General features: G+C 39.4%; 1 protein-coding gene and 1 long non-coding RNA gene across 5 annotated transcripts in view; one reads left to right on the top strand and one right to left on the bottom strand.

Moving 5' to 3' along the window:
- The window catches only part of LOC111862513 (neurobeachin-like protein 1), a 23,782-nt gene extending 6,681 nt beyond the window's left edge, over positions 1-17,101 (top strand). For 3 of the 4 annotated variants that reach the window (XM_033750694.1, XM_023847983.1, XM_023847982.2), the window contains exons 4-18: positions 2,036-2,204; positions 2,929-3,042; positions 3,122-3,274; positions 4,475-4,676; positions 5,085-5,199; positions 6,710-6,841; positions 6,946-7,054; positions 7,134-7,243; positions 7,687-7,909; positions 9,161-9,360; positions 11,215-11,387; positions 13,445-13,665; positions 14,442-14,585; positions 15,250-15,398; positions 15,515-17,101. In XM_033750694.1, the coding sequence (XP_033606585.1) occupies positions 2,036-2,204; positions 2,929-3,042; positions 3,122-3,274; positions 4,475-4,676; positions 5,085-5,199; positions 6,710-6,841; positions 6,946-7,054; positions 7,134-7,243; positions 7,687-7,909; positions 9,161-9,360; positions 11,215-11,387; positions 13,445-13,665; positions 14,442-14,585; positions 15,250-15,398; positions 15,515-15,656 (2,356 nt within the window). In that variant the 3' untranslated portion in view covers positions 15,657-17,101. The remainder of the gene's footprint in view (positions 1-2,035; positions 2,205-2,928; positions 3,043-3,121; positions 3,275-4,474; positions 4,677-5,084; positions 5,200-6,709; positions 6,842-6,945; positions 7,055-7,133; positions 7,244-7,686; positions 7,910-9,160; positions 9,361-11,214; positions 11,388-13,444; positions 13,666-14,441; positions 14,586-15,249; positions 15,399-15,514) is intronic. The other variant, XM_033750695.1, reaches the window with a different exon arrangement.
- LOC117282161 lies at positions 9,287-25,544 on the bottom strand. Its single transcript, XR_004512799.1, has 3 exons — positions 21,179-25,544; positions 11,765-11,840; positions 9,287-9,341 (listed from the first exon to the last, which is right to left on the bottom strand). It is a non-coding gene; the product is annotated as an uncharacterized LOC117282161 (long non-coding RNA).

The raw sequence follows: 25,544 nt of genomic DNA, 5'->3' as shown, positions 1-25,544 counted from the left end.
ACTTCTCTTCACTATGGAAAAGGGGTTTCAGGTCCGGGATGGCTTGGATTGTCTATGGGCGCCAGCAACTGTGGATACAGCTGCGAAGTGAAGGGAAAAGGTGGACGGGGTGTGGAGCAGATGGTGATCGGGCTAGTCGTGGGTGGAGTGAGACTCTGGCTCAGGTCGTCTTCGGGCCTTACTCCGACGAGGAGAAAAGAACACACTGGAAACACAAACACTTGGCACCACTTCCTTTGTTGTTTTTATAATCTGGTAGTCACTGCGATACAACTCAGATCGTTACTTTGCTACTCTCGGTAAGGGAGAGCTCGGATTCTACAAAATGAACGGGTTCTTGTTACTTGGTTACACGCTCCTGCAAGCCTTGTCACAATGCACGTTAGTACTATTGCGTAGCACTTGGGGACTTGTACAGGTTACCGCTACCACTGCGTGTATGGTGTTTGAGAGGGTCACTGGTTCGCACTCACTCGCGTTTCTTTCCAATATTAATTTTCCTGATTTAACTTTCGAATACTGAGACATTAATTTCACTTAACAGTCGATCGAGAGGGCTAGTTCCGCATCCGGCGAGTTTAGCTGTTGTTGCGAGACTTTTGAAAAGGAACAAACTCTTCGTTTTTGAAGATTCAGAGGTCCTGTGAAAATTTTGGAACGCCTCGTTGCCATCCTCCAAATCCCCTGGTTGGCTGTATTTAGATAATAGTGGGGAGGGTTCGATAGAGTTTCTCGTTCCTCCAGTGGTCAGCTGTTTCGCGGCGAAAGTTGGGTTCACGCGCTTTCACAGTCTTTCTGACCCGGGGTGGGTCGAGGGGGTTCAATCTCACGGTCTTCTAAGGGTATGTCTGTGACGAATTTGAGGCCTACATTGTCACATTCATTACTCTACACAGAAAAAAGGTTATTGTATGATATTTATAACGTGAATGAAGAGTATTCCGAAGGTCTTCACTACAAGATAGCTGGTAATATTCGGATTCCTAAATCCTTTGACTTCCGTGACCAATCGGGTGTTGAAAAGTGGTCCCTTTCCTCGACTATTGAAACAGTTCGCCGCTCCTTTCTAAAAGCAGTTTTTAACATTTGGAGAGTTATGACCGGTCCGAGGTCCATCTCTCTAAGTGACAAAAGGTTCTCTCCAGCGTCTTTTTGGACAGATTTCTCTTTTATTAGAGCGTAGGGCTCTTTGTAAAAGTAAGGAGAGTGTTGGGCTCGTTTGGTTTAAGTCCGGGGATTGTGACCCGTCATAAACTTTATCTTCTCGGAATTGCGTAAGCAAACTTTCAAGCTGTTAGTTCTTTAGAATTTCTATCTCATACCAAAATACCTTCCTCTTTTTGTGTCAACTGGGCTTCTCTATGTCTCTTTCCAAATTACACAGCATGCTCGGGTAGAAGGGAGGCCTGACTTCCCTTCGTGCCAATTGGGTTCAGGTCCGTCTGGTTTGAGTGTGGTGTGAGGTATTACCTCTGCTTCTATGTAGTGGCAAGTACTGACACAAGTAAATAATAACGGGGTGATCCTTTGCATTGTACGGTTACAATACATATTTCATAATGAATTTCCCCCCCCCCCCAAAAAAAAAAAAATCAATACAAAATTTGACCCCATTTGTTGAGCTTAGCAAAATATGTCATATTGCATGTTCCTGAGAACATTAGACAGGACAACTGACCTCAGGTTTGAATCTTATCAACAGTGAGCTCATAAATAAAGTTGTTTTTCAGTGTTCTGACTGGAGTGAAGATTGGTCTATTGTATCATTTGATTACTCTTTCCATTATAGAAATTGTAGGGTGGAAATTAATATTGGCCAGACAACGTTAAGAATGTCACAGAATACAATGATTGTAATGCTTGTCAGTTTTCTTTCCTTAATAGGCTAAATAAACAGTGGGTCACAAATGGACCCCTTTGGTAGTACATGTTGCTATTTTCTTCTGGTAACTCAAGGGTTAATCCCGAGCATTTCCTCCATCTCCACCTTTACATGAATGTGAACAAAAGAAAAGGCAGGGTGGCATTGTGACAGGCATGAGGGACCAGAGGCCCCAGGGAAGGAGAAGCTGATAATTCAACAGGAGTGCGAGCTGGTTACCCTGATGACAGTGGTGCGTGGTCGGCTGGAACTCACCACAGGATACTTCTACTTCTATGATCTCAGCCCTGTCAAAGAGGACGTGGAGCGCCAAGACTTTAAGGTATTTAGTCATCCTTTGCAAAGATGAGCATGAGGACCAACACTTGAATTGAATTTATCTTGGTACCATTCAGAGAATTTCTATCTGTAGTGATGACATCTATTCTGATAGTACTCTAGTGCTAGGCCTCATACATATTGAGCTTTTAAATTTTTTATTGTTTGTCTTAACTCTCACAGATGGTTTGTGCTGTGCTCTGTTTGTATGTTCCACCTTGTGTTGGTGCAGATGTCTGGAGATATAGAGACTAGCTCTATCAGTTGAGAAAAACTGAGTAAGTTCCACCCGAAGACCGAGACAGAATATAATCCCCGAAACGTTATGTTTTAAATAAAAACAGGACAGCATTTTAAATAAAAATAGGACAATGGATAATGTCCAGAAACACTATAGTTGTATTAATATACTATTGTCACAAACTTTTAAATCTTATTTACTTTAATTGAAGTTCCCGTAGAGATGAACATTAAGATTGTGGTCATCTGAGACTGATGTCTTGTAATCCAGTAGATTGTTAGAGATGTTATGGAGAAACTTATTGCCTCTGTCTTCAGACTTCTTCCCTGAATACAGATGTAACAGGTTCCATGGAAGTGATATTACCCACATACCAAACTATTCGTTCACAGTGTCAGATCTCAGAAGACCACAGGCTAAAGAGAAATTCAACATCATATTCAATTTGTCACATTTCTGCATTATTGAGTAAGAATCTTGGGTACAGTGGGCACTGTCACGATTGCGAGAAGTACACCTGAGAAGGTACAACCTGAGGAGAAGTGCCCTGGAGTTCTTCCTCACTGACCAGACCAACTACTTCCTTAACTTCTCCACAAAGGTATGGAAACACAGTCTTGCTGTAACTTGAGGCAGTGACATTTGAATGAGATATCACAGTGTGTTGTGTGTTCTTACAGACACGTAACAAGGTCTTCACTAGGATCCTGAGCCTTCGGCCCCCAAATCTCTGTCACTACAGCAGCCGAACTCCAGCAGACCTTCTGAGGTCCACTGGCCTCACGCACAAGTGGGTCAATAGGGAGATATCTAACTTTGATTATCTCATGCAGGTGAGTGGCTAGATGGCAAATTTTCTGTGCTGTGGTGCCAGACCAGTATGTACCCCACTGTCTCAACCTCCAGGGGCCTCTTTCCCCAAAGCATGATGCTGTCCATTCCCCTGTACACCCCAAGATACACTGGCACATTTAGATGAGTTTCATCTGTTGAATGTGCTGAAGTAACAGTGGCAACAAGTACATTCAGCATGCAAATTACTTAATGAGAGTCTTCATAGTTTCTACACTTCACCAAATATTATTTATCTATCTATGGCTCCACACTCCTTTTATTGGACCTTGGGCACTTTTTCAGTTACTTAATCCTGTATACAGTCAGTAGGACTCCTTGGACAGGGAATAAGCCCATCGCAAGTCCGCTACCTGCGCACAGAACAACACAAACATAGAATAAACACACACAGATATCCATGCTTTAAGTCGGATTTGAACCCAAGATCCCAACATTCAAGTGAGCGAAAATAGTCCATGCCTTAGACCGCGCGGCCACTGTGATCGTCACCAAATATTATTAGTCTGATGAAAGGAAGAGGATGTGATGAATGACAGTGGCATGCATGCTATTAAATAAATTGGTGAACAATAAAATATGGCAAAGGTATGTTATTTATGGAGCATGCTTTCTGAGACAGTGAATGAATACATATTAGTACATTTCTGTTGGAGAATCTCATCTGAGGGACAATGACAGGGAATGATATTGACGTGGAATATAGAGAAATAGATTCTGAGTATAGAAATTAAATCTATATCTCAACTTAGGAAGATGTTAGTTCCATAAAGTTCCTGTAATAACACATTACATTTATAACTTGGCAGAAGAGGTCCTTGCTGGAAGCCTTCCAACAATGAAGTTTTCCCATACAGTTCCATCATCAGAAGCCTTCCACGGCCAAGCTTATTAATTTTTTGCCACATTACGATTTCCTCCTAGGCACTATATCTTGGCTCTTGATGTACTTTGACATCTCTTCTTTCACACATTGGAATATCAGATGGTAGAAGATTTACATTTTCCCCATACCAAAGTTATGTGTTCTTTAGTTTTGTCACAAGCAAATTTGTAGCCGGCAGGAAGGGAATTTGTTAATCACTTCCTTTAGTATCTGGCTTTAACAGTTGTACATTTTGTTAGTTAATTAGCCAGTTAGTTTGTTAGTTTGAAGGCTGATTTATCCTTGTGGTCTACAGCTGAATACTCTAGCAGGCCGGACATACAATGACTTGTCCCAGTATCCAGTATTCCCCTGGATTGTTGCTGACTACACCTCTGAGGAACTGGACCTCACAAATCCTTCCACCTTCAGAGATCTCTCAAAGCCAATTGGAGTTGTCAACCCCAAGAATGTGCCAGAGGTGCGGGCAAAATACGACAGCTACGAGGATCCATCAGGTGGGAGTCTACAGTCAGATCCATTGACTGGCCTTCTTTAGTGGTTGTATGAATTCAGTAACATGCCTTTGCATAATCTGAATGCAGGATAGCTTGCTGTATCACATTTGAGTTTCTTATGGTGGTCACTCTAAAGTTTACTGTCTTCTGGTGTGTGATACCATGTAGCCTCCTTCCCAGAATACTTCCAGCATGGATTGTTCCCTGTCATGAAGATCGAAGGAGCAAATTCCTCAGAAATGTTAGTACCTTTCTACCAGGAAACAGTAATCTTCATATTCACCACAATGAAAACCTCAGATCTCACGCAGTTTAGTTTGAAATTTCAAAATATAATAAAACATGTTATAGTACAGTTGCCTTTCAGCACTTGATTCAGTTCCTTATGAAGTGTTTGTATTGCTGTAGGAAAAACTGCCAAGTTCCACTATGGTACACATTACTCAAACTCAGCAGGGGTGCTGCACTATCTTGTCAGGGTCGAGCCGTTCACATCTCTCCACATTGAGCTGCAAAGCGGAAGGTATGTTGGGTTACATCTTGCTGCAGGTGCTAATGAAGCAATAATTTTTTCAATTATTCCGTTAAATAAGAAATATTAAAGTAAGTAAGTAGAAGTAAGTAAAGTAAAGGTATCCCTGTAACAGGCCGTAGAGGCACATAGGGTTGTGAGATGTTGAGGTTCCCACATTATTTAGACAATTGGCTCAAAGATGGCGGTAAGGTTGTCAGCCCTATGTGCCGGCTACCCTTTACCTCCATGAATATGCCAAGAATATTCCTGGTACTCATTTCTGTTAGAGGCTGAGTCGACTCCAGGGCCATAGTACGGCTAGAAGGATTAGGTCAATTGATAAAATCCAGTGACCTCATTGGGACTTGAATCCGTGACCTCCGGGCTTGTAGCATAGTGCCTCAACCAACTACGCTACTGCATGCCCCCAAACTTTCTACATGTTAAATAAGAAATATTAACAAGTAAAAAGTATTTTCCCAAAAAGTTAACAGTGATTATGTGTGTTATATTTGGGGCTTAAGGTTGGCACTTGAAGTGTTTGTGTGCCACGTTATATTCCCCTTTTAATATGAGGGACAGTCAGTAAATAGGTTACAAATGGAAGTAGAACAGCTGTAATAGACATAGTGGATTTTTTATGTAGCAGCACAGTACAGTTTCATGACAGCCCAAGTAGGAGACGTGCATGCACATGTTCAGAGGCTGGTTTCAGTAGTCAAAATGGCAACCATGCTTGAGGAGTGTACTACGGAAGAGCACCGTTCTGTTATGCAGGTTCTTTTCATTTGTGTGGGCAAAATGGCTCACTGCAAACGATATTCATAAAGAAATGTTTCCTGTTTATGGTGGGAATTGTTTGTCACATAAAGCGGTTCACATTTGGGCTGAGAAATTGCCACCTTTTGTGCATATGTTTTACTGCTGACAGGTTGAAACACAGGTGTGGAAGTGCCTGAGACAACCGTCAAAAGACTTTTATGCTGCAGGTTTCGATGCACTGGTAAAGCTTTGGGACAAGTGTATCAATGTTAGAGGATATGACAAGAAATAAACATTTTCTCCAGTTCTAATATCAGAAGTTTTAGGTTTTATATCTATTTATGACCTATTTACTGACTCTCCCTCAGACCTCATGATCTATATGTGTTAGAAGGATGACAGAAATGATGTCATAATTAGGATCACATTTTGTACTGTTTTGCTTCATCAAAAAGTGGATAATTTCTTGAGTCACTGAATATTAATTCTTCAAAGCAGACCCACATCATGAAGTTAGTTTGTTGGTTAGTTGGTCAGTCAGCCAGTGATGCTGTCTTTTCATTGGTCATTTAGTTGCTAGAGAGAGTAACAAAGTAACCAGTATAGTTTCTTGTGGAAGTGTTGTGACCAAGGCAAGGACTGTGTACTGTGTAGAAGTGTTATCTTGCTTCAGCAACTGAAGCACATTGCTCCCCATTACAGAACTGTGTGGCAATGTGACATATCACACAAACACCATGCTGTGTTGTGTGTGCAGGTTTGATGTTGCAGACAGACAGTTCCACTCCATCCCCCAAACATGGAAGCTGCTGATGGACAATCCAAATGACGTAAAGGAACTCACACCAGAGTTCTTCTATTTCCCGGAGTTCCTCAAGAATATGAATGGGTAAAACTTTGAATGTGGTGGTTATGAGGTTTTGGGGTACAGACATTGAGCAGTATATCTTTTGGTCACTGTGTATTAAGCATATTTCTGTGTGATGTTGACAGCTTTGACCTAGGACTTCTCCAAGGAACAAAGGAGCGTGTGAATGATGTGATACTGCCAAAATGGGCCAGCAGTCCAGAGGACTTTATTTACAAGCACAGAAAAGCTCTTGTAAGTAAAGCATCCTACTGAAGGGTATATGCTGGTGATGCGTACCCCTGCACTCTGTGACACTGGTTTCATGTTACAGGAGTGTGAGTATGTATCTCAACATCTGCATGAGTGGATCAATCTCATCTTTGGCTACAAACAGAAGGGGCCAAAAGCAGTTGAAGCTCTCAATGTGTTTTATTACTGCAGGTAACATATTTTTCTTCTTCTAGCATCATTAACATTTTATATGGGTCAGGTGACAAAATGTCTTCAATCTCAGTTCTGTTCTCACCATCTTCCCTTTTCAAATTATTGCCAGCCCTCTCCTAAACTATCTTGTTTTTGCCATGCCATATGTGTCCTTCCTTTAAATATAAATTCTAATGTCCTTTCTCAGTATCCTTTTCCTAACCATTCACTTCACATGGCCAAACTACTATAATTGTTTCTCTTCTAAATCGGTTAACAAATTTTGCATTAAAAAATTGTCATAGCCAGCCTTGTTTCAGCCATTTTAATCGCATGCCGTGAACCACATTGACCTCTTTTGGAAGATCGGGTTGTTATATCTTTCCCCAGTTCTTGCTTAGTTCTAATTCTACAGACCCTTGTGGTTTCATTGCTAGTTTGAGAAATATTTTTTCCTGCAGCTATGAAGGTGCAGTGGACTTAGATGCCATTTCAAACCCTGTGGAGCGGGAGGCACTTGAAGGAATGATCAACAATTTTGGGCAGACCCCAAGCCAACTACTGAAGGAACCTCACCCCCAACGCCTGTCTCTTGAAGACGCCGTTACCAAGATGCTTAAATTGGAGCTGAGGAGGACAGACTTCACATTATTTCTTGATAATCTGCGACCCATCCCCATTGAGGTTAGATTTTGTAGTACATGACAGCCAATCAGCGGTCAGAGAAACATGACATTCAACCACATAACTTTGTACAGTTCTGAACACCTGATATTATCCAACTAAAACACAGTAAGTGTAACTAACCAAATAACTGCTGTATCTACATTCATGTTATGGCCTTCTTGGTTATGACTCTATGTATCATATGGTAAGTGGGCACGAATATTTTTGAGTAGTATACTGCTGCATCTTTAGGTCAAAATTGAGGTGGACTGAGAAATATAGATTTTTGTTCCAAAGTTCATCAGAATACACCCAACCAGGAATTTTGATAATGACAGATGAATAAGTTCTTGCCAAACTTTTGAATGATTTCTTTAATGGGTCTTTGTATTTGTGTAAAATTTTTGTATTCTTGGTGTAATAACTGCTATGAATATCCTTCGAAATTATTAGTATTTATTATCATGGACTACAAAGAGCATCCAAGCATGTGATATTAACCCATTAAAGCATACTGGTTACTTACTTTATGTACCACCTGCTGTAACATTCAGAACTCTCCATTTTGGCCACACAATGTATTTGTATGTTGTACATGATCCTCAGAATAAACATCAATTATTTGTTTAAGCAGCATTTGTAATGAAAATGAAGTATCTTTTTTGTAATGTAGGAACATAATTTTGTAATAGTGTTATATTTTAGCATCCTGTTGCACTGATTTAAGTCCATGATTTATTTAATCCGTCTTGCAGTGCATACACTCATTTATCTCCTTCTCTCCCTCACACTACATGTTTCGGCATAATAATGCCATCTTCAGGTGCTTACTTATCCACGTCAAACCAGTTCATTGCATGCCATGTTCACACATTAAAATAACTAAAATATGTATCTATCATATANCAACAAAGGAGAATGGGCGTGACTGACGTAGTGAGGGGCGACGTAGCGATGTGGTATCCTGAACAATTTTAATATTTTTAACGTTTGACAATGTATATGATAGATACATATTTTAGTTATTTTAATGTGAGAACATGGCATGCAATGAACTGGTTTGACGTGGATAAGTAAGCACCTGAAGATGGCATTATTATGCCGAAACATGTAGTGCGAGGGAGAGAAGGAGATAAATGAGTGTATGCACTGCAAGACGGATTAAATAAATCATGGATTTGTAATAGTGTTTAGATTAACTTCAGGCTTCAAAGTTTTAATGCTAAATAACAATCTCAGTTAATACAGTTTGTGATATCCATGCTCCAGGTGTCAAATGAGAAGGACCCAATTGTGTTCGTGAGTTCCCCGCGTTCTCCGCCACGTAGCTTCCTCCAGGTGGGACTGGCAGACACGCTGTTGAGTGTATCCAAGCTGGGAGTGGTGGGGACACATTCCTGGCACCCACATGACCGACATGGTCCCAGAGGCTTCACCCTTGATGTTGATCCTACAATTAACAATGCCAAGTATGTTACATTAACGGCACGCGGGAGAGAGCACGGACCATTGACTTCAAGTTGGTGTCCTTCACCCTCTATCAGACTATATTTTTTTGTTGCTAGTGGGGTGGGACTAAGTCCCTTGTACTGTGGCCAATTCTGGCCTATTGTACCAGCCTCAGATGATAGGTGAGGGTGATTGTGGAGCAATTGGTGGAATGAAGATTGACAGGGGAAACCGAAGTACTTGGAGAAACCCTGCCCCAGTGCCACTTTGTCCACCACAAATCCCACTTGACCAGACCCGGGATCGACCCCGGGCTGCCGCAGTGGGAAGTCAGCGACTAACCACTTGAGCTATGGTGCGTCTTTATCAGACTAAATCGTTCTATGAAATTATTGCTTCCAGCCATAGCCCTCAGGAAGGTTTATGTTTAATTTCTTCTGCTAGTCACATCAGTTGGGAGAGTAGACTAAGTTCTTGATGCTTTGATAGTTTCTTCATTGTCCAGACCAGCTCTGGAACCCATCCAGCCTCCTATACAATGGGTATCAGAGATCTTCCCTAGGGATAAAGTGGCAGAGGCATGAAACTGACCACTCACCTCTGTCTAGTGTCAGAGTCAAGAATGCTGGAACTATACCTCCACCAACCCATTTGTCTTCATGGCATGGTGTTTAATTAATTAAGCACAGGTACAGCTTTACCCTTGCCTTTACCTTCTCTTCTGTGGCGCTACAGCCCCAATTTTGGGCCTAGGCCTACCTCTGTGAAACTCTCCATTTCACTTCGGTTTACTAGATCTTACACATTCGGTAGGTCTCCTTGGGCGAGTGATCAGCTTGTTGCAAGGCCTCTACCTGTAGACAAACACAGAAAAACGCACACAAACATCATGCCCTGAGTGGGATTCGAACCCACGATCCCGGCTTCTGAGCGAGCGAAGACAGTGCATGCCATAGACCGTTCGGCTACCGTGACTGGCTGCCTTTACCTTACAGCCATATATTTTCCTAGTGGTTGGTTCTTAGAGGCGTGACAGTGAAAGAATTGAAACACCTGTACTCATATGTGGCCAGTATACACTTCTGGCATACAGTTTTATAGTGTGACGTGTTGCGCTATTGATGATGCCCCTCCCTCCATACCAGCCGTGACGTGCTGAGCGGAGCCGAAGTGAGCCGAGTCCCAGCACACTGGTCGCTATGCAACATGAGTAAACAGCGGTTGCTAGGCAAAACGGGTAAACAGTGGTTGCGAGAGACGACGGCAATAACAGCGGTAAACAGCGTTGCTAGCACGATGAAGGCAGACAACAGTGGTGCCTATGACATGGCTGTTTTCTGTGTTGTCCGGAACGAGGCTAAATAAGGAGCAAAGAAGGCTATTCAAGACAGTTCTCCATCTAGCCAGTGGAGAGTAACGAGTTAGCCAGGAAGTCAACCAGTCAATTGTAGTCTAGCATTTGCACTGTAGTATTTGTGATACTGCAGATGGCAGTAATTGTTAGATTGTAAATTGTGTGATTGTAAGAGCGAATGTGGAATAAAATTCGCTATACCCAATACGGCGTGAATTTATTTGTTGTGTTATACACCCAACACATGACAATACATTAAGGCATTTTAAATGTTGAGCAGTTTCTAACACTTCCCATGCTATGGATGGGATATCACATGCAAAAATATTGCACATCTTTACTGAAAAATTAAGATGCAGAATAATGTTAATATAATTATGCTTTTATGCCATCTTTTGCTATATGTTTCAGTCAATTCACTGTTTTAAATTTAGTCACAAATTATAGGGCAAAGTAGGAACATTTCTAATAATTAACATTCATCATGAAATGGGTTTCATTCATCTGTGTTGCGTTGCAGAACTAGAAAGAAGTTGTCAGGCCCCTTCCACCCGAGCTTACCACTCAGCAGTCACTTGTTTGTCGTGTCGAATGATGCCAAGTTCCTGTTCAGTGGTGGTTATTGGGACAGTAGCCTGCGAGTGTACAGCCTTGCCAAAAGCAAGACTGTGGCATCTGTCAGGAGACACTTTGGTGAGTGTTGCACATGTATGAGGAGGTGGCTGCATGGACCAAAAGAAGCTTTGGTCATTAGAGGCAGTCTCAGGAACTGATCTAATGACATTGTAACATGAACAGAGTCAGTTGTGTTACTCTGAACATTTCAGAAAATATTTCTATTCTGAGGTAAGTCTCAGACCTTATGAGATTTGAGGTTTTCATTGTAGTGAAAAATCATATTGTGTTCTTGGTAAATGGCTTGTGTTTTAGATGGGCTTGACCAACACTATCCATTGGCCCACCCAGGGCTCTGCCCCCTCCACTCCATCTCTGTCTCTGATGTGCCACTATTTCTGTCTTTCATGACACATTCTGAACATGTCTCTTATATAGCCTCTCCATTTCCATACCAGGTTCACTTGTATGCTGAAGTTGGAAGCAATGTGATCCTCAGTATGAGAGTGCACAGTGCTGTAGCCCAGGAAACTGTAACATGGACATTCACTGCTGTGAGAACCTCAGATTTCATATAATGTGTGGTGATTTTGTATAGTAGTAAACCAGAATGTTGTAGAATATCCTACCTTTTCTAGTTCCAGCCTTACTCCTACAAACTGAAAATTAATGTTGCACAAAAAATTATACTGGAAAAATACTTTAGTCTGATGGAACATAAAACTCTACCTTCTGGTGTTCCTGTACATGAATTAGTATAATTTGCATCAAAGAACATACTTGCTTACTTACTTATGGGCTGAGCCCTTCTTGAGGAGAAGCCAAATCTGCAGCTACTCATGAATTTTCCAGCATTTTATGGAACCTGAAGGTTCATTACTGTGTTCACAAGAGCCCTCCACTGGTCCATATCCTGAACCAGGTCAATCCACGCTGATATATTGGGTTTTTGGACTTTATCCATCGTCCTGGTTTTTAAGATAAATAAAAACACGACGTTTCAGAAACTGGATCTTTTTTCGTCCTCAGGTGAAGGAAAACACCTATTCTGTTGGGTCCGTTAGAAAGAACTAGCCTCAATCACCAGACGATCCAGTGATTGAGGCTAGCTCTTTCTAACGGACCCAACAGAATAGGTGTTTTCCTTCACCTGAGGACGGAAAAAGATCCAGTTTCTGAAACGTCGTGTTTTTATTTGTTATCTTAAAAACCAGGACGATGGATAAAGTCCGAAAACCCAATATATCAGTGTGTTATACACCATCGTCAGAATCCTATAGTAACTACAGGTCAATCCAATCCATACCAACCCATCCAATCTCTCTAAGATCCATTTTAATATTGTTCACCCACCTACACCTTAGTCTTCCCTGTGGTCTCTTTCCTTCTGGCTTTCCAACCAATATCCTACATGCATTCCACTTCTCCCCCATTCGTGCTACATGCCCTGCCCACCTCATATTCCTTGACCTGATCATTCTAATTATACTTGGAGAACAGTACAAGTTATGAAGCTCCTTATTATGAACCTCCGATGGCTTCATCTCTCTTTGGTCCAAATATTCTCCTCAACCCCTGTTCTCTAACACCTTCAGTCTATGTTCCTCCCTTAATGTCAAAGATCAAGTTTCGCACCCATACAGAACCATAGGCAAAATTATAGTTTTATATATTCTAATTTGTATGTTTTTGGACAGCAGACGAGAAGACAAAAGGTTCTGGACTGAATGGTAGCAAGCATTACCCAAGTTTAATCTCCTCTTAATTTCCTCCTCAATAAGGTTGTTATCATCATCCCCAAATATCTGAACTGTGCCACATTTTCAAAACATCTGTTACCTATCATTATGTCATGATTTTGCTCTGCATTTTGTCAGAGAGCATAAAGAGCAAAAGTAGAAAACTCAGCAACTGATCATAACATGGTGGTAAATTCATGGGTAGAGGTGGAAGATTTCTGGTAGAGGATGAGAAAGGATTCTTGGTGTTCCTCAAAATGGCAACCTCATTTACACTGTGTCCTGCATTTATAAGAGATTCAGAGTGGACGCAGAATGCGAACACAGTTCTCTGGCTTCTGACAAGGATTGTACTTCCATGTATTATGCATCATATGTTAACATGAATGTTGACAGACCTGGTGACATGTGTTGCCTTGGACCAGTGCGGGTCATTTCTTATCACTGGCTCCAGAGACACAACATGTGTGGTGTGGGATGTGAGTCATCTGGGAATGGGCAGCAGTTCAACCATCCACATGACTCCACGACCCGTTCAGACACTGTATGGTCATGACAAGGCCATCACATGTGTGGGAATCATGACAGAATTGGACATGGCTGTGTCAGGGTCACTGGTGAGTTGAACTGATGTGCCACCTTGTGAAACATTTTGTGTTTGCGTTACAGTGAGATCCCAATATTTGTCTTTTACCAATTGAAGCTCAATATAACCAGTGTATTATTTAGTGAATTTTTATTTCTAATGTAAAATGCATTTAGTATAATAAATTTTCAGCCTTCCAGAACTTTCACCTTGATTTAGTGCAGTTGTGGTCAAAACAACAAATGATATTTGTTTTCTCTCTGCTGGAAATCATTACTGATTAATTTAATATTATGATGTAACTGTACTTATTTGTCGAGAAACAGTTTCATTGACTGTTTATGTAAAGAAATTGTGTTATCATGAAGAGTACTGTCTTCTGGTATGTGACACCATATAGTCTGATAGAACTTTACTGGTGTATTGGTGGTACATACTGCCTCTATCTTCGGGGTAAAAGAGAAAGCCAAACAAGCATAGTGATATTACAGTAATTATAAACAGTAAATATTGTAGAAAGATGAACAACTTGATATAATTTTACATAAATCCCATTTGCTGAAAACATGGATTTAGTGTAAGAAAAGCCAGTACCCTGAAGATTCATTAAATAAGGATTTTACCATAGTTAGTTAACAGTTATGGCAATGCTGTGTATTTAGCTCATATATCACAGATACAGAGAGAAACAGCCACTGGAACTAGAATGGAACTTATTTTGTAAGTGCAGAAGCTGTGGGACTGTGAATTTGTGGGAGAGTGTAGTGTCTGTGTAAAATAAACCCTCCAACTTACTTTTCTGCACAGGATGGCACAGTGAATGTGCACACAATACAGGAGGGCCAGTATATGCGCACTCTGGAGCCAGTTGCTTGTGAAGGACTGAAAACAGAGATTACATTCCTTGCCCTGTCTTCACAAGGACACATTGTGTTCTCTGCCACTGACAAGGTATGACAAAGAACCTCTTCTGATGTTGTAATAAGTCTTAATTATCTGCTAAGTAGTTTATACTCCAAGGTCAGTACTTCATAGGCTAATTAACGATTTCATTTTCAAGACTATGTAGTGTTGAATGATGGAATGACTGATGAATTAGAAGAGAAATGGAAGGAAATAATAACAACCTGTTGAATGTGCTATCCCAGTATTTTACTGGGGAGACTGAGGAAAACCACAAAAAACATCGGTCATGATTGCCATTGTCCCAACTGAGATTCGAACCAAGCACCTGCCAGGTTCAAGTTTTGAGCATTGAAAAACTTTGCGAACAATTTCACATTTATCTAAATACTAATCAAATGAACACAGAAAACAGTAAATGATCATAAAATTTATTGAAATGTATATTGTATATTATGTACATTTTATTCATAATTTTGTTTGTACAACACTTGCTTATGTATCTTTCACTGTACTCTACAAGACATGAAAACAAGAAAAGATCAACAGAATTACATGTCATTCCACTTTCATATTTACTACTTTCAGTATCTTGTTCCCCTTTGTTTTATGTGCTTGTTTATTTTGCCTGATGTCTCCGAATTATGGTGTAACTGTGTTCTTCTTGTTGTATAAGCATTTGGAATGATTCAGATGTGTTCATTATGCTCAGATGAGTCATTCGGTGCACGTGTTCTCTGTAAATGGTGTGAGTCTTGGATCCAAGTACGTGTCGGGGCGAGTCACTGGGCTTGCCGTAGCAGGAGATTATTTGGTGGTGGTTGATGATGCAGGAGACCTCACCATGAGTAGGATTCTTGGGTGAGCACAGAATTATGTTCTCCTTTTCATCAACATAGTTTGCACACTGTGTTTCGCTGAGCACTAACCCTTCTCAGTCCTGTTGTTGCTGACTGTAACACTTGATTCCTCTGCAGGTTGAGGCCAGTCTATGATATTCCGCTCCATGTTCCAATTCAGTCCGTAGTGGTGACCGCAGGGAACACACATCTTTTAGTTCCAACACGAGAAGGCAACATCATAGTTCTTGGAGTCCTATGTAGTAGGGACGCTAAATAGAAACTCACATGGTTGGTAGGTCACCAGGGAGTTCATTTAGAAGCATTTACTGTCATATATATGCAGAATGGATATAGGCCTTTATGGCATGGTGCTTGTTTAATTAAGCACAAGGATGACTTTTCCTTTGCTTTTGCTTGTGGTAAGTGAAGTAGCTTGTAGCCATGAAGCTGATCTAGAATCATATAACTCCAATAAACACTACATGTAACACTTACTGATCCTGAAACCTAACATATGCTGTACTGACATGTTGCTTGTATCTAAACATAGGGCACACAGATTATAAAACTGAAATGGTTAAAATATTCAGTCCTTCATCCAACTATCAGGTACAATCTTCCCATTTTGTATTCATATGATGATTATATATTTAAAGTATCTGAGTACAGACTTATCGCTCTCCATCTTTGATGCTGAGGTCACATAATTGTCACTAAATTGCTTCTCGAAGGAGTGCCGTCTAGTGATAACATTATAAATTATATGTCATACTGAGTTTATGCTGAGAGACATTTTAGAAACTTTGTTGTAGCATTTGCAAATAACTTTGTATTACTGGTTTTGTGGACTTTGTCCATCGTGTGGTACTGTGATGAACAGAACACAACAGTTTGGAAACTGGATTGCTTCCACAATCAGGATGAATAATCTCTGTCACTGGAATAGTGACTGAGTTGAGTTTGTTCTGATGGCCCCCCAAGTAAGTATGTGAATCCCAATCATCTTTCCACCTAAAGACAGAAACAGGCCCAGTTTCCAAAATATTATTTTTTTTCGAGAATACTAGATGGTGGATAAAGTTCAGAAACTCAGCAATATTAATTGTTATAGGACTGAAATGATTGTTTTATGCTCTTCACATGCTTTTTGAAAGTGCTGCCCAGTGGAATTTCTGAGATGAGAAAGCTGGTCTGTGAAGTATTTTCCAAAAGTGTTGTCATCAGTCTCTGGAACTAGATACCTTATTTCTAGACTGTGGGTTGCATCATAGCTGACATCTGCAGTGCCTTGTCTTGACATAACAAGCAGCCTGTTGGTCCAGCTGTGTGTACAATTGTGTAATATTGCAGCATTCCTTACCATTGAAGATGTGTTATGAATTAAGAATCCAGAATTGTGGACTACATCAAGTTACATATTAGTTCATGATGTGATTGCAGCTGCCAGAGAGTGTTATATATTCAGTAAGAAATGTTGTTAAGTCGAATATATTGTTTATATATTGTATGAATATTTTATTTTTTGTTGTTTATTTGCTTGAAAGGACAAGATGATTGTAATATAGGAATGATTTCATTCCAAGCAAATACTTCTTCTTCTGAACTCAAGACTTGAATGCAAATAACAGAGTAAAAAAATTCTGTGTTCAGACATCAACAAGGTAGAAGATAATTTTATACTAATGGTGCTTGTGCCTGGTAAATGTATCAACATTAACCCTTTCCCATTCTTCTTATTAGAAACCTCATTCCTATCACCTACAACTTGAATTAGCACACATTTTAAGAAAGGAGAAAATTTGTTTAAAAAAAAATATAATATTCCTGGTTTCTGCTCTTCTTGTACATGAACTATCAGAAGATATGCTAAAGACTATAAAAAGCAAAGCTGTAGCTCAGTACATTTTTGTAATGTCCCAGAAAGTGAAGTTGTAAAGGAAAATTATATCAGAAGCCTTATAGTGTCACATAGGAAAGGATTGCTGATATGAGTAAAATATACCAGACAGCTAAAGGAAGTTTACTGAACTGCAGGATTATAAGTTCAGTGTTCTGAAACTGTATACTATACTTTTATAATCATGAATCAGTGGAAGAGGGATGGGGTTAATGGTTCTTGGGTGACATCAAGATAGCAAGCAGCACATGCTGCTCTAATAACATCAGGTTGGGAAGTAGTGCTTACTGCTGTAGTCCAATTAACCCTTTCATTGCTAGTATGTTAAGTAACTCTCAGTACCCACTGTGCTGAATTATTTTTGAATAAATCTTTTATAAATAATTTAAGTGCAAAGTATGAAAATTTGTGATAAAATGTAACTAATCTTACCTCAGACAGGGAACAGGCAGCAGAAATTGCAAAGATGTTGAATTATTCAGTATTTTTCACAGGAGAAAAGTCCGTTTAAATCAGGATTGTCCAAGATGGTCAAAAAAGTACATACTTCACTATCCTAGTCTTATCACTATGTCACATGTTGACCAAAGCCCACAACTATATTTAAAACTATTATAGAAAGCACCGTGCACTATATGAAGCCATTTTTACTAGCCCTGTGAAATACCTGTGTCACATGACCACGGAGCATGTGCCTCACTGTGCAGATGCAACCTTTTACATTTCTTAAGCTAGAGGGCAGAGGAATGCAGCCATTGAAATGAATGATGCTTCATTATGTTCCCAATACATGACTCTATGCACCCGCTAAGTTTGAACGAGATTGGTGCAAAGAAACCTGAGATTTGAAACTCTAATATCACAGCAAGGACGCGTGTTTTACAAAGATCGATATATGTGGACCGCAGCAGTGTAAGGGTTAAAGGCAGGCAGCTTGCTGATGTCAGATTTGAGGATTTTAGGGCACTGTAGATTTAGAATGTGGTGTTACTGGTTATGACAGCGTGCATTATGGTAGGTTGTTACCAGCATTTCATAGGACAAATACTGCCTTCGTCTTCACTTCTGCTCTGATGAGTACAGAATGTCATGACTGAGGAGATGATAACTGGAAACTTCCTGACAGGAACATTTTTACTGTTATAATTTTCTTGCTCCAGAAGTTTGAAGAGAAAATTTCTAAGTTCACCTATTGCATATCCTCAGTTTATGGTTACAATGATCCTGTTGGCAGTATTATGGAGTACAGATTCCTGCATTCCAAGGAACTTGTTAAAACTTCTGAGAATCTGGACTGTGTGTACTTGGTGAAAATGTAGAAACTCTCAGTTTGCTGATGTGACCAGTTATACTCGTACACTCAAGAGTATATTCCATCAACTTACTGCCACCCATGACAACTAATCTGTATGACACTTTAATGACTGTGCTGTCAGGGCTAGGATTCTATGATGTTTGTATCTGTATAACATCAACACAGAAATGCAATGTATATACTGTTCTGTGTCTTACTATAACATAATATTCTTGTATAGTTCCTTTGTGGCTTATTTTGGAAATATGATATTTATTTCAGTGGCAGTAAATTTGGGGAAATGCTGATGAATGTAATTATATACACTCGGTGGTGCTCCCAGTTTATCTCAAACTGACAAATTTGAGCTGTTGAATCTTCAAAAGCTCTATGAACATGTGTCTAGTTTTATCCACCTGATATCTTTTATCAGTGTGCACTCACATAGAAGATTTGGATTCTCTACCCATCAATGTGGACCAATCCATGAAGTTTAATTTTTTGAAGTGCTGTCTAGAAAAAAAATGTGCAAAGGTAATGCCCCAAACTCTTTAAAACAAAACTAGAAAAGGAATGATATTAGTTTATTGTTATTGTTATGAGTGTGGTAACACTGAGTTCCTGGACACTGCAGCTACAAGTTGTCCTATCATACCAGCACCTCATGATGGTAATACATCCCATACATTGGTTTTAACTTTTATTTAAACTTTAGTCTGAAATCATAGATTACAGCAGATGCAGCAATTTTGTAAATTAAGATTACCAGCACAAAGCACAACTGAAATTCATAGGATTAACTTGTACGAGGGTAATTCCAAAAGTAAGGTCTCCTATGTTTGAAAATATAAAATAAACATTTATTTTCAATTTTGGATACATCAGTTGAATCTTGAACATGTACTCATTTCTCTACATAATCGCCATTTCGGTCGATGCATTTTTGTAGGCGCAGTGGCAGTTTTTGTATGCCCATGTCATACCAGTTCACCTCCATGCTGTTCAGGAAACTTCGAACCTCAGCTTTCACCTCATCGTCGTTGTTGAAGCGCTTTCCAGACAAATGTTCTTTCAACTTTGGAAAGAGATGGTAGTCACTGGGCGCCAAGTCCGGACTATAGGGTGGATGGGTGATGATGTTCCATCCAAACTGTTGCAGTTGAGCGACGGTTTGTCGGGCAGCATGGGGGCGAGCGTTATCGTGGAGAATGCTTACGCCCTTGCTCAACATCCCTCTTCTCCAGTTCTGAATCGCCCACCTGAGTTTTCTCAGTGTCTCACAATATCTCTCAGCGTTTATTGTGGTCCCAGTTTCCATAAAGTCAACCAACAATACCCCGTTTCGATCCCAAAACACAGTTGCCATGACTTTACCGGCAGACTGTGTTTGCTTGAATTTTCGAGGCTTAGGCGAAGAGGAATGCCGCCACTGACGTGATTGTTGTTTTGTCTCAGGTGTGAAGTGGTACGCCCAGGTTTCGTCGCCTGTGACAATTGAATTCAAGAAGTTGTCCTTTTCGTCAGCATAGCGGCGAAGAAATTCACGGGAAGAGTCAACTCTCTGCCGTTTGTGGTCTTCCGTGAGCATTCGCGGGACCCATCTTGCGCACACCTTCCGATAATTCAACTTCTCTGTCAAAACCCGATAAATGGTGGTTCGGGAAACCTCGGGAACCGAAATGCAGAGATCATCGAGTGTGATGCGCCTATCCTGACGCATGACTCGCTCAATCTTCGCGACTGTCTCATCAGAAATTAACAGTCTCCCAGTTCCTTTTTCGTCGTGTATTGCAGTACGACCAGATTCAAACTCCCTACACCACTTGCGGACGTTCTTTATGTCCATGCACGACTCGCCATACACTTCCACCAATTGACGATGAATTTCAATTGGTTTAGTCCCTTTTGCGTTCAAAAACCAAATAACTGCGCGAATCTCACACTTCGCGGTTTTAGTAATCGGGAGCTCCATTTCTAACGGCAACCGTGCCAAGACTGAGCGTCCTAGCTACGTGCGCGCATGCTTGGTGGTACTGGGGGGAGTGGGGGAAGCAACGAATGCAACAGGGTTGCCAACAGCCGCACGAAAAATTGCCCAGCGCTTTGGAGACCTTACTTTTGGAATCAGCTACGCAGCATATGTTTTGAGCAACTTTATCATGTTGTGCACTCAGAGATAAGCTAGTCTAGCAACTATGCTGAAACAAAAGCGTATAGGTAGAATTTCAGAAAAGTTTGCTGCTGCCTGCCTTTCCTCATTAGCCCCAGATTGTAATAATTTCCTAAAATTTCATGTAGCAGAGTGCACCATTTGTGAACATTGTTGATGAATTCAGTTAAGGTTTGGAGATTTGTGGGTTATGTAGACACTTATCACACAGCAATTAATACTTTGTTTACAGTATTACATATGTGTTGTGATCCTGTAGTCTGTTGATGGAAGATGCTACCTCCAGGTTGTACCCTGGCACTTATCTAACAGACTACACTGTGTCACATCCCAGGAAACTAATCTTAATTATCATACATATTTATTATGTAGGTAGCCAGCAGGCTGACATAGTGGTAACACTCTAGACTTATACAAGGTGCTTGATTCAAATCTCACCTGGGTAACTGGCTGTCTGGACTGAGGTTTCTTGTGGTCTTCCTCATCCTTTCCAGGCAGGTACCTCTATTAGACTGTGACCACAATTCTTCAGTCGTACTGCCATTTGATGATATGTAGTCTGAGATACTGGTAGCATTGTAAAATAAGCCACAAAAGATGTTAGAGCAAAAATTAATTTCTGTGTTTGAGACATTTATGAATAATAGGCATGTTTTTAAGAAAAAATAAGAACAGAATTCCAAACCAGGTTTTGCACATGAATCTAAAAGGAAAACAGCAAAAATGAAGACCAAGGTCAAGATGGAATAACAGAGTGATGAGTACTGGAAGAAACTGAGGAGGAGTTTTGGGAAGATGGGATAGATGGATAGACTTGGTATGCTAGGAGAGACACACAAAGTGGAAATGTGTAAGGAAGAAGAATAAACAAATAGGTGAAAGTTATTTTGTGCCAGGTTATTGTTTGTAATAGACCTGTGATTTTCAAAATAAGGTATATCCAAATTTAATTTTTCTTTGAACCAGACATGACTGCTGGATAATAGGCAAATTGGAAGCTGTAGGCCAAGAATACTTTTCAAAATATGATCACATGATCTCATACAAAAATACTGCACATCCAATGTTGTCAACACTGAAAAAAGGGGGAATGACTAAGTGAAATATAGAAACATTTATTTGTTATATTCAGTGCTGTTTGATTGGTAGCATTGTACTTAAAGTTACTGTATTTTTTATTCTCTGCACAGATATACTGTATTTATACTTACACATTAACAAATATTTCAATTGTAAATTTCATTTAAATATATCCTCACTAGATGATTTATGAAGTTACAGTAATACCATCTTTCATTTTGTTAACGAACACATTTCACCACAGCATTTTCAATTAGATGATAACCCAGTTAAGTTATTTGGAAACATGTTGGGTTCACCATAAGTAAAAGTGATATTAAGTGTATTTTTTTTAAAAAGTCCCAGTTTTGTATGCATGAGTGATACCATAATGAATCAGTATTATTAATGTGATGTCTATAGTCCTGATGAACAGATGTTTTAGTAATATGGTAACATTTATGAAACCCTATCATATTGGGCTTTACATATATTTGAGTATGTGTGAAACTTTAAGGAATTTAACGAATATTATACTTTTGTGTTAATAAAAATAGTATTAATGCAGTGGCAATTAAAATTTCCCACTCTCCATTTCTTTTGTGACAACACTACAAGTTGGATCCTAGCTAATATATCATAACATCAAACTGTTGCCAAACCTAATTGCCTGTACTTTGCTCTGTTTCTTTTTTCCTTCAGTTGTTTGTTCGTGAAATGTCTTAATGCTTTTACCCAACAGTTTCATCTGGTCATTTTGCCTCCAAGTGCATACCTATATTTCTGATCTAAAATTTTCTCCTCAAAAAATAACTCTGTCAACTGGAAACAGAAAGTTTGAATCTCATGCTACCAAGACCCTGACAGCTTGGTTTTAAATCACAGATGTTAATGTTATTTATAGTGAAAAAATGTGTTGCCAGGCCAACTGGACCATCACATGCACCATCACTATATCATGACTCAAAAACATAGAGATTGATGACTCGTATAATGATGAATGTGCTGGACTGTATGCTCTTACCGTGCATTGTACATCTATGGCCATTTATGCATTGGTTAAAGAGGCCCAAGGTCGTACTGTTTACAGTATAAATCCCATTACCATCAAGTGTAGTAGATTTAGATCTGGATGATAACAGTTAATGGACACCACAGAAGGCCTACTTTAGATATCTGCTACATCGCATTTTGTTTAATGTTTTTAATGCAAAAGAATCAGTTCATTTACCAGTTTACCAGACATAGCATACTTCTCTGGAAGAGTGGCAGTTCTGTTTGCTTGAATTTGTGATTTTTCTTATCAACCCTGTGTAAGTTCTATGTTTGTTCTTTCAGATAGGAAGCAAATTTTTTCCCAGATCACCAACATGTTCTGATGCTTTGTAAGGCCCACTTCACTTGATCAAAAATGCAGCTTCTCCTGTCCAACTTGAAAATCACAGTCATTTCTTCTGTTGGTAGTAAATATGACATAACTGAGATATCACTGTGAATCAGGCCTTCTCCATGCATTCACAGTAACAACAAACAACATATTTCTAGTACTGCCAGTTCAAAGATTGTAGTAATTTTCACTTGATGTAAAAATGAGAAATTTTCCATAAATATTAAGAGTTCACAGTCTCTGGTCTTTCAACCTTCTCATTGCCTGTTACTATACAGTGTAAAACTTTTGTAGAAATACTTTAGGATAATATACATCAACCTCCTACTTCTTTGAAGTTTACTGTGAGTTTAATTTTTGTAAGATTACTGCTGTTAGGTCTAGTATGGTAGGTTATGACATTGTACTGTCTCTGGACCGAGAGATCGGAATACAAATGTCATTGACATATTTCTCTTGCACAGTGGGTAAACAGGATGTATAACATTTCAGATTCTGGATCTTGGCATCAGTATTTGTATGAGATGGTCATGCTGTTTGGCAGAGTCTTGACAACTTTGAAAACAAATTATTTTTGCGCCAAATGAAATGTGACATGACATAACAATAAAAAATCTGGAGACTGTACCATGCCCAGAGGAAGCTGATAATCCTCCCACCACGTTCCCTCTGGTGTCTAGTGACATCTAGCACAAACCAAAATAATTTCAAAGCATCGATTCTGGGATCTTTTAAAGAGATGCTGCAGTGTGGCTTACATTTCAGTAATAGGTTGAGCTGTCATCTGAAAGTCACACCTTTGGTATCTTCTGAGGATTCCACTATCACAGAAAATTATTGATTTAAACACGGAAGAAAATGTATTCATAGTATGTCAGTTCTAGCACATGCACTCCCTTTTGTTTAATTACCTCAAAAGATGCAAGAGTTTTGGGAGAAGTGAACTAGATGTAAAATGTGTGTTTTTATTCTTCTGTACAACATCTGTGCAAAACTTTTTTTTGTTCCGATAAATATGCAGTAAGTTACATTCGATTCATGCATAAATATGCATAGGTCTTCATGAAACTCTCTGTTATTGTTTTCTCATTTTAACTAACATTAGAATATTCTGACAGGTTTTAGAAAACCTCATGTCATATATCATGAAAATCCATTTAGTTTTTCTCAGATTGTGGACAGACAGTTGTGGTAAAGCTGATAGACCAATTTCTGCAACTTGCCATTGTGAAGATGCCAAAAACCGTATCCCCCTTCTGCTGTAAACTGTTGTCTTAATATCAGTATTTAAACACAATTATTGTTGAGTTATAAAGGTCAGGGGTTTGTAACACATGCATGTGAAGTTATGCTCTGTTTTGGTTCATTCAGTATTTAGCTCTCTACAGTTTCCTGTACAGTATTAAGTACATCATTCCACATCATTAGATAAAATTTTGGGTATTACACCATGTGAAAGTGGCAAGTATTACTGGAATTTTTATGAAAAAAACTCCACCGAAACATCAATAATGTTTATCACTTTCAAATGGCTATACAATAAATATGGACTGATATGAAAACCTAAAGTCTTGCATTTTATTTTACTTTACACTCTACAGAGAAATCATATGTATTGTAATTATCACAGTACAGACCTGTTCATTTTTCTTTTAAACTACTGCTCTTAATAACAGGTATTGTGACCTAGCAGTGGTATCCATTATGACTGCAAATTAAAAATAATTAGTTTTTACTGAAAATCCTTATTTTGCATCGGCCTGCTTAAATAACTTAAAATTTGTTTCATGTTGGATGGTCAAAATTACTGTAATGTATGAAGCATTTGAGGTTTTAATGGCAGTGATTATGAAATTATGATCTTCTGGGATCTGATGCTGTAGAGTTTTGCAAATAGTTACCAACGTTTTGAAGGCACTTTGGCCTCTGCCTTCAGGCCTGGACATGGAGGCCACAGATGCCTCCAAACCTTTTTTTTTCTAACAAACCACACATCACCACCTCCCAGAAGGCCGTAATCTGTATTATAATAAAAAATACATTGCACACCCGGATCTGTATCTGAAATGCAGTCTGATTTGAGTGTGTTGAAGAAACTGTACAGAGTTGTAACGGAGTTTAAAAAGTTGTGCCAAACCCAAGTGCCACGATGCTGAACAGATTTGTCATAATTTTCTTATGGCTGTAAAGAGCTGGATGAAATGTGTGTAATGCTTTTGTCATTTTCAGAAATGAGTGGAAATGAAATGGGAAAAATGTGAGCATTATTAAATAAATTTGTATCAAATTGTAATTTATGATATAAAGTAGACCACCACTGTGGACGCCTCAAATCCTACATGTTTTCATTAGTTTATT

Source organism: Cryptotermes secundus, unplaced genomic scaffold (assembly GCF_002891405.2).
Source record: "Cryptotermes secundus unplaced genomic scaffold, Csec_1.0 scaffold1080, whole genome shotgun sequence".
Classification (NCBI taxonomy): Eukaryota; Metazoa; Arthropoda; class Insecta; order Blattodea; family Kalotermitidae; genus Cryptotermes; species Cryptotermes secundus.
This window is presented reverse-complemented; position numbering and strand designations above follow the sequence as displayed.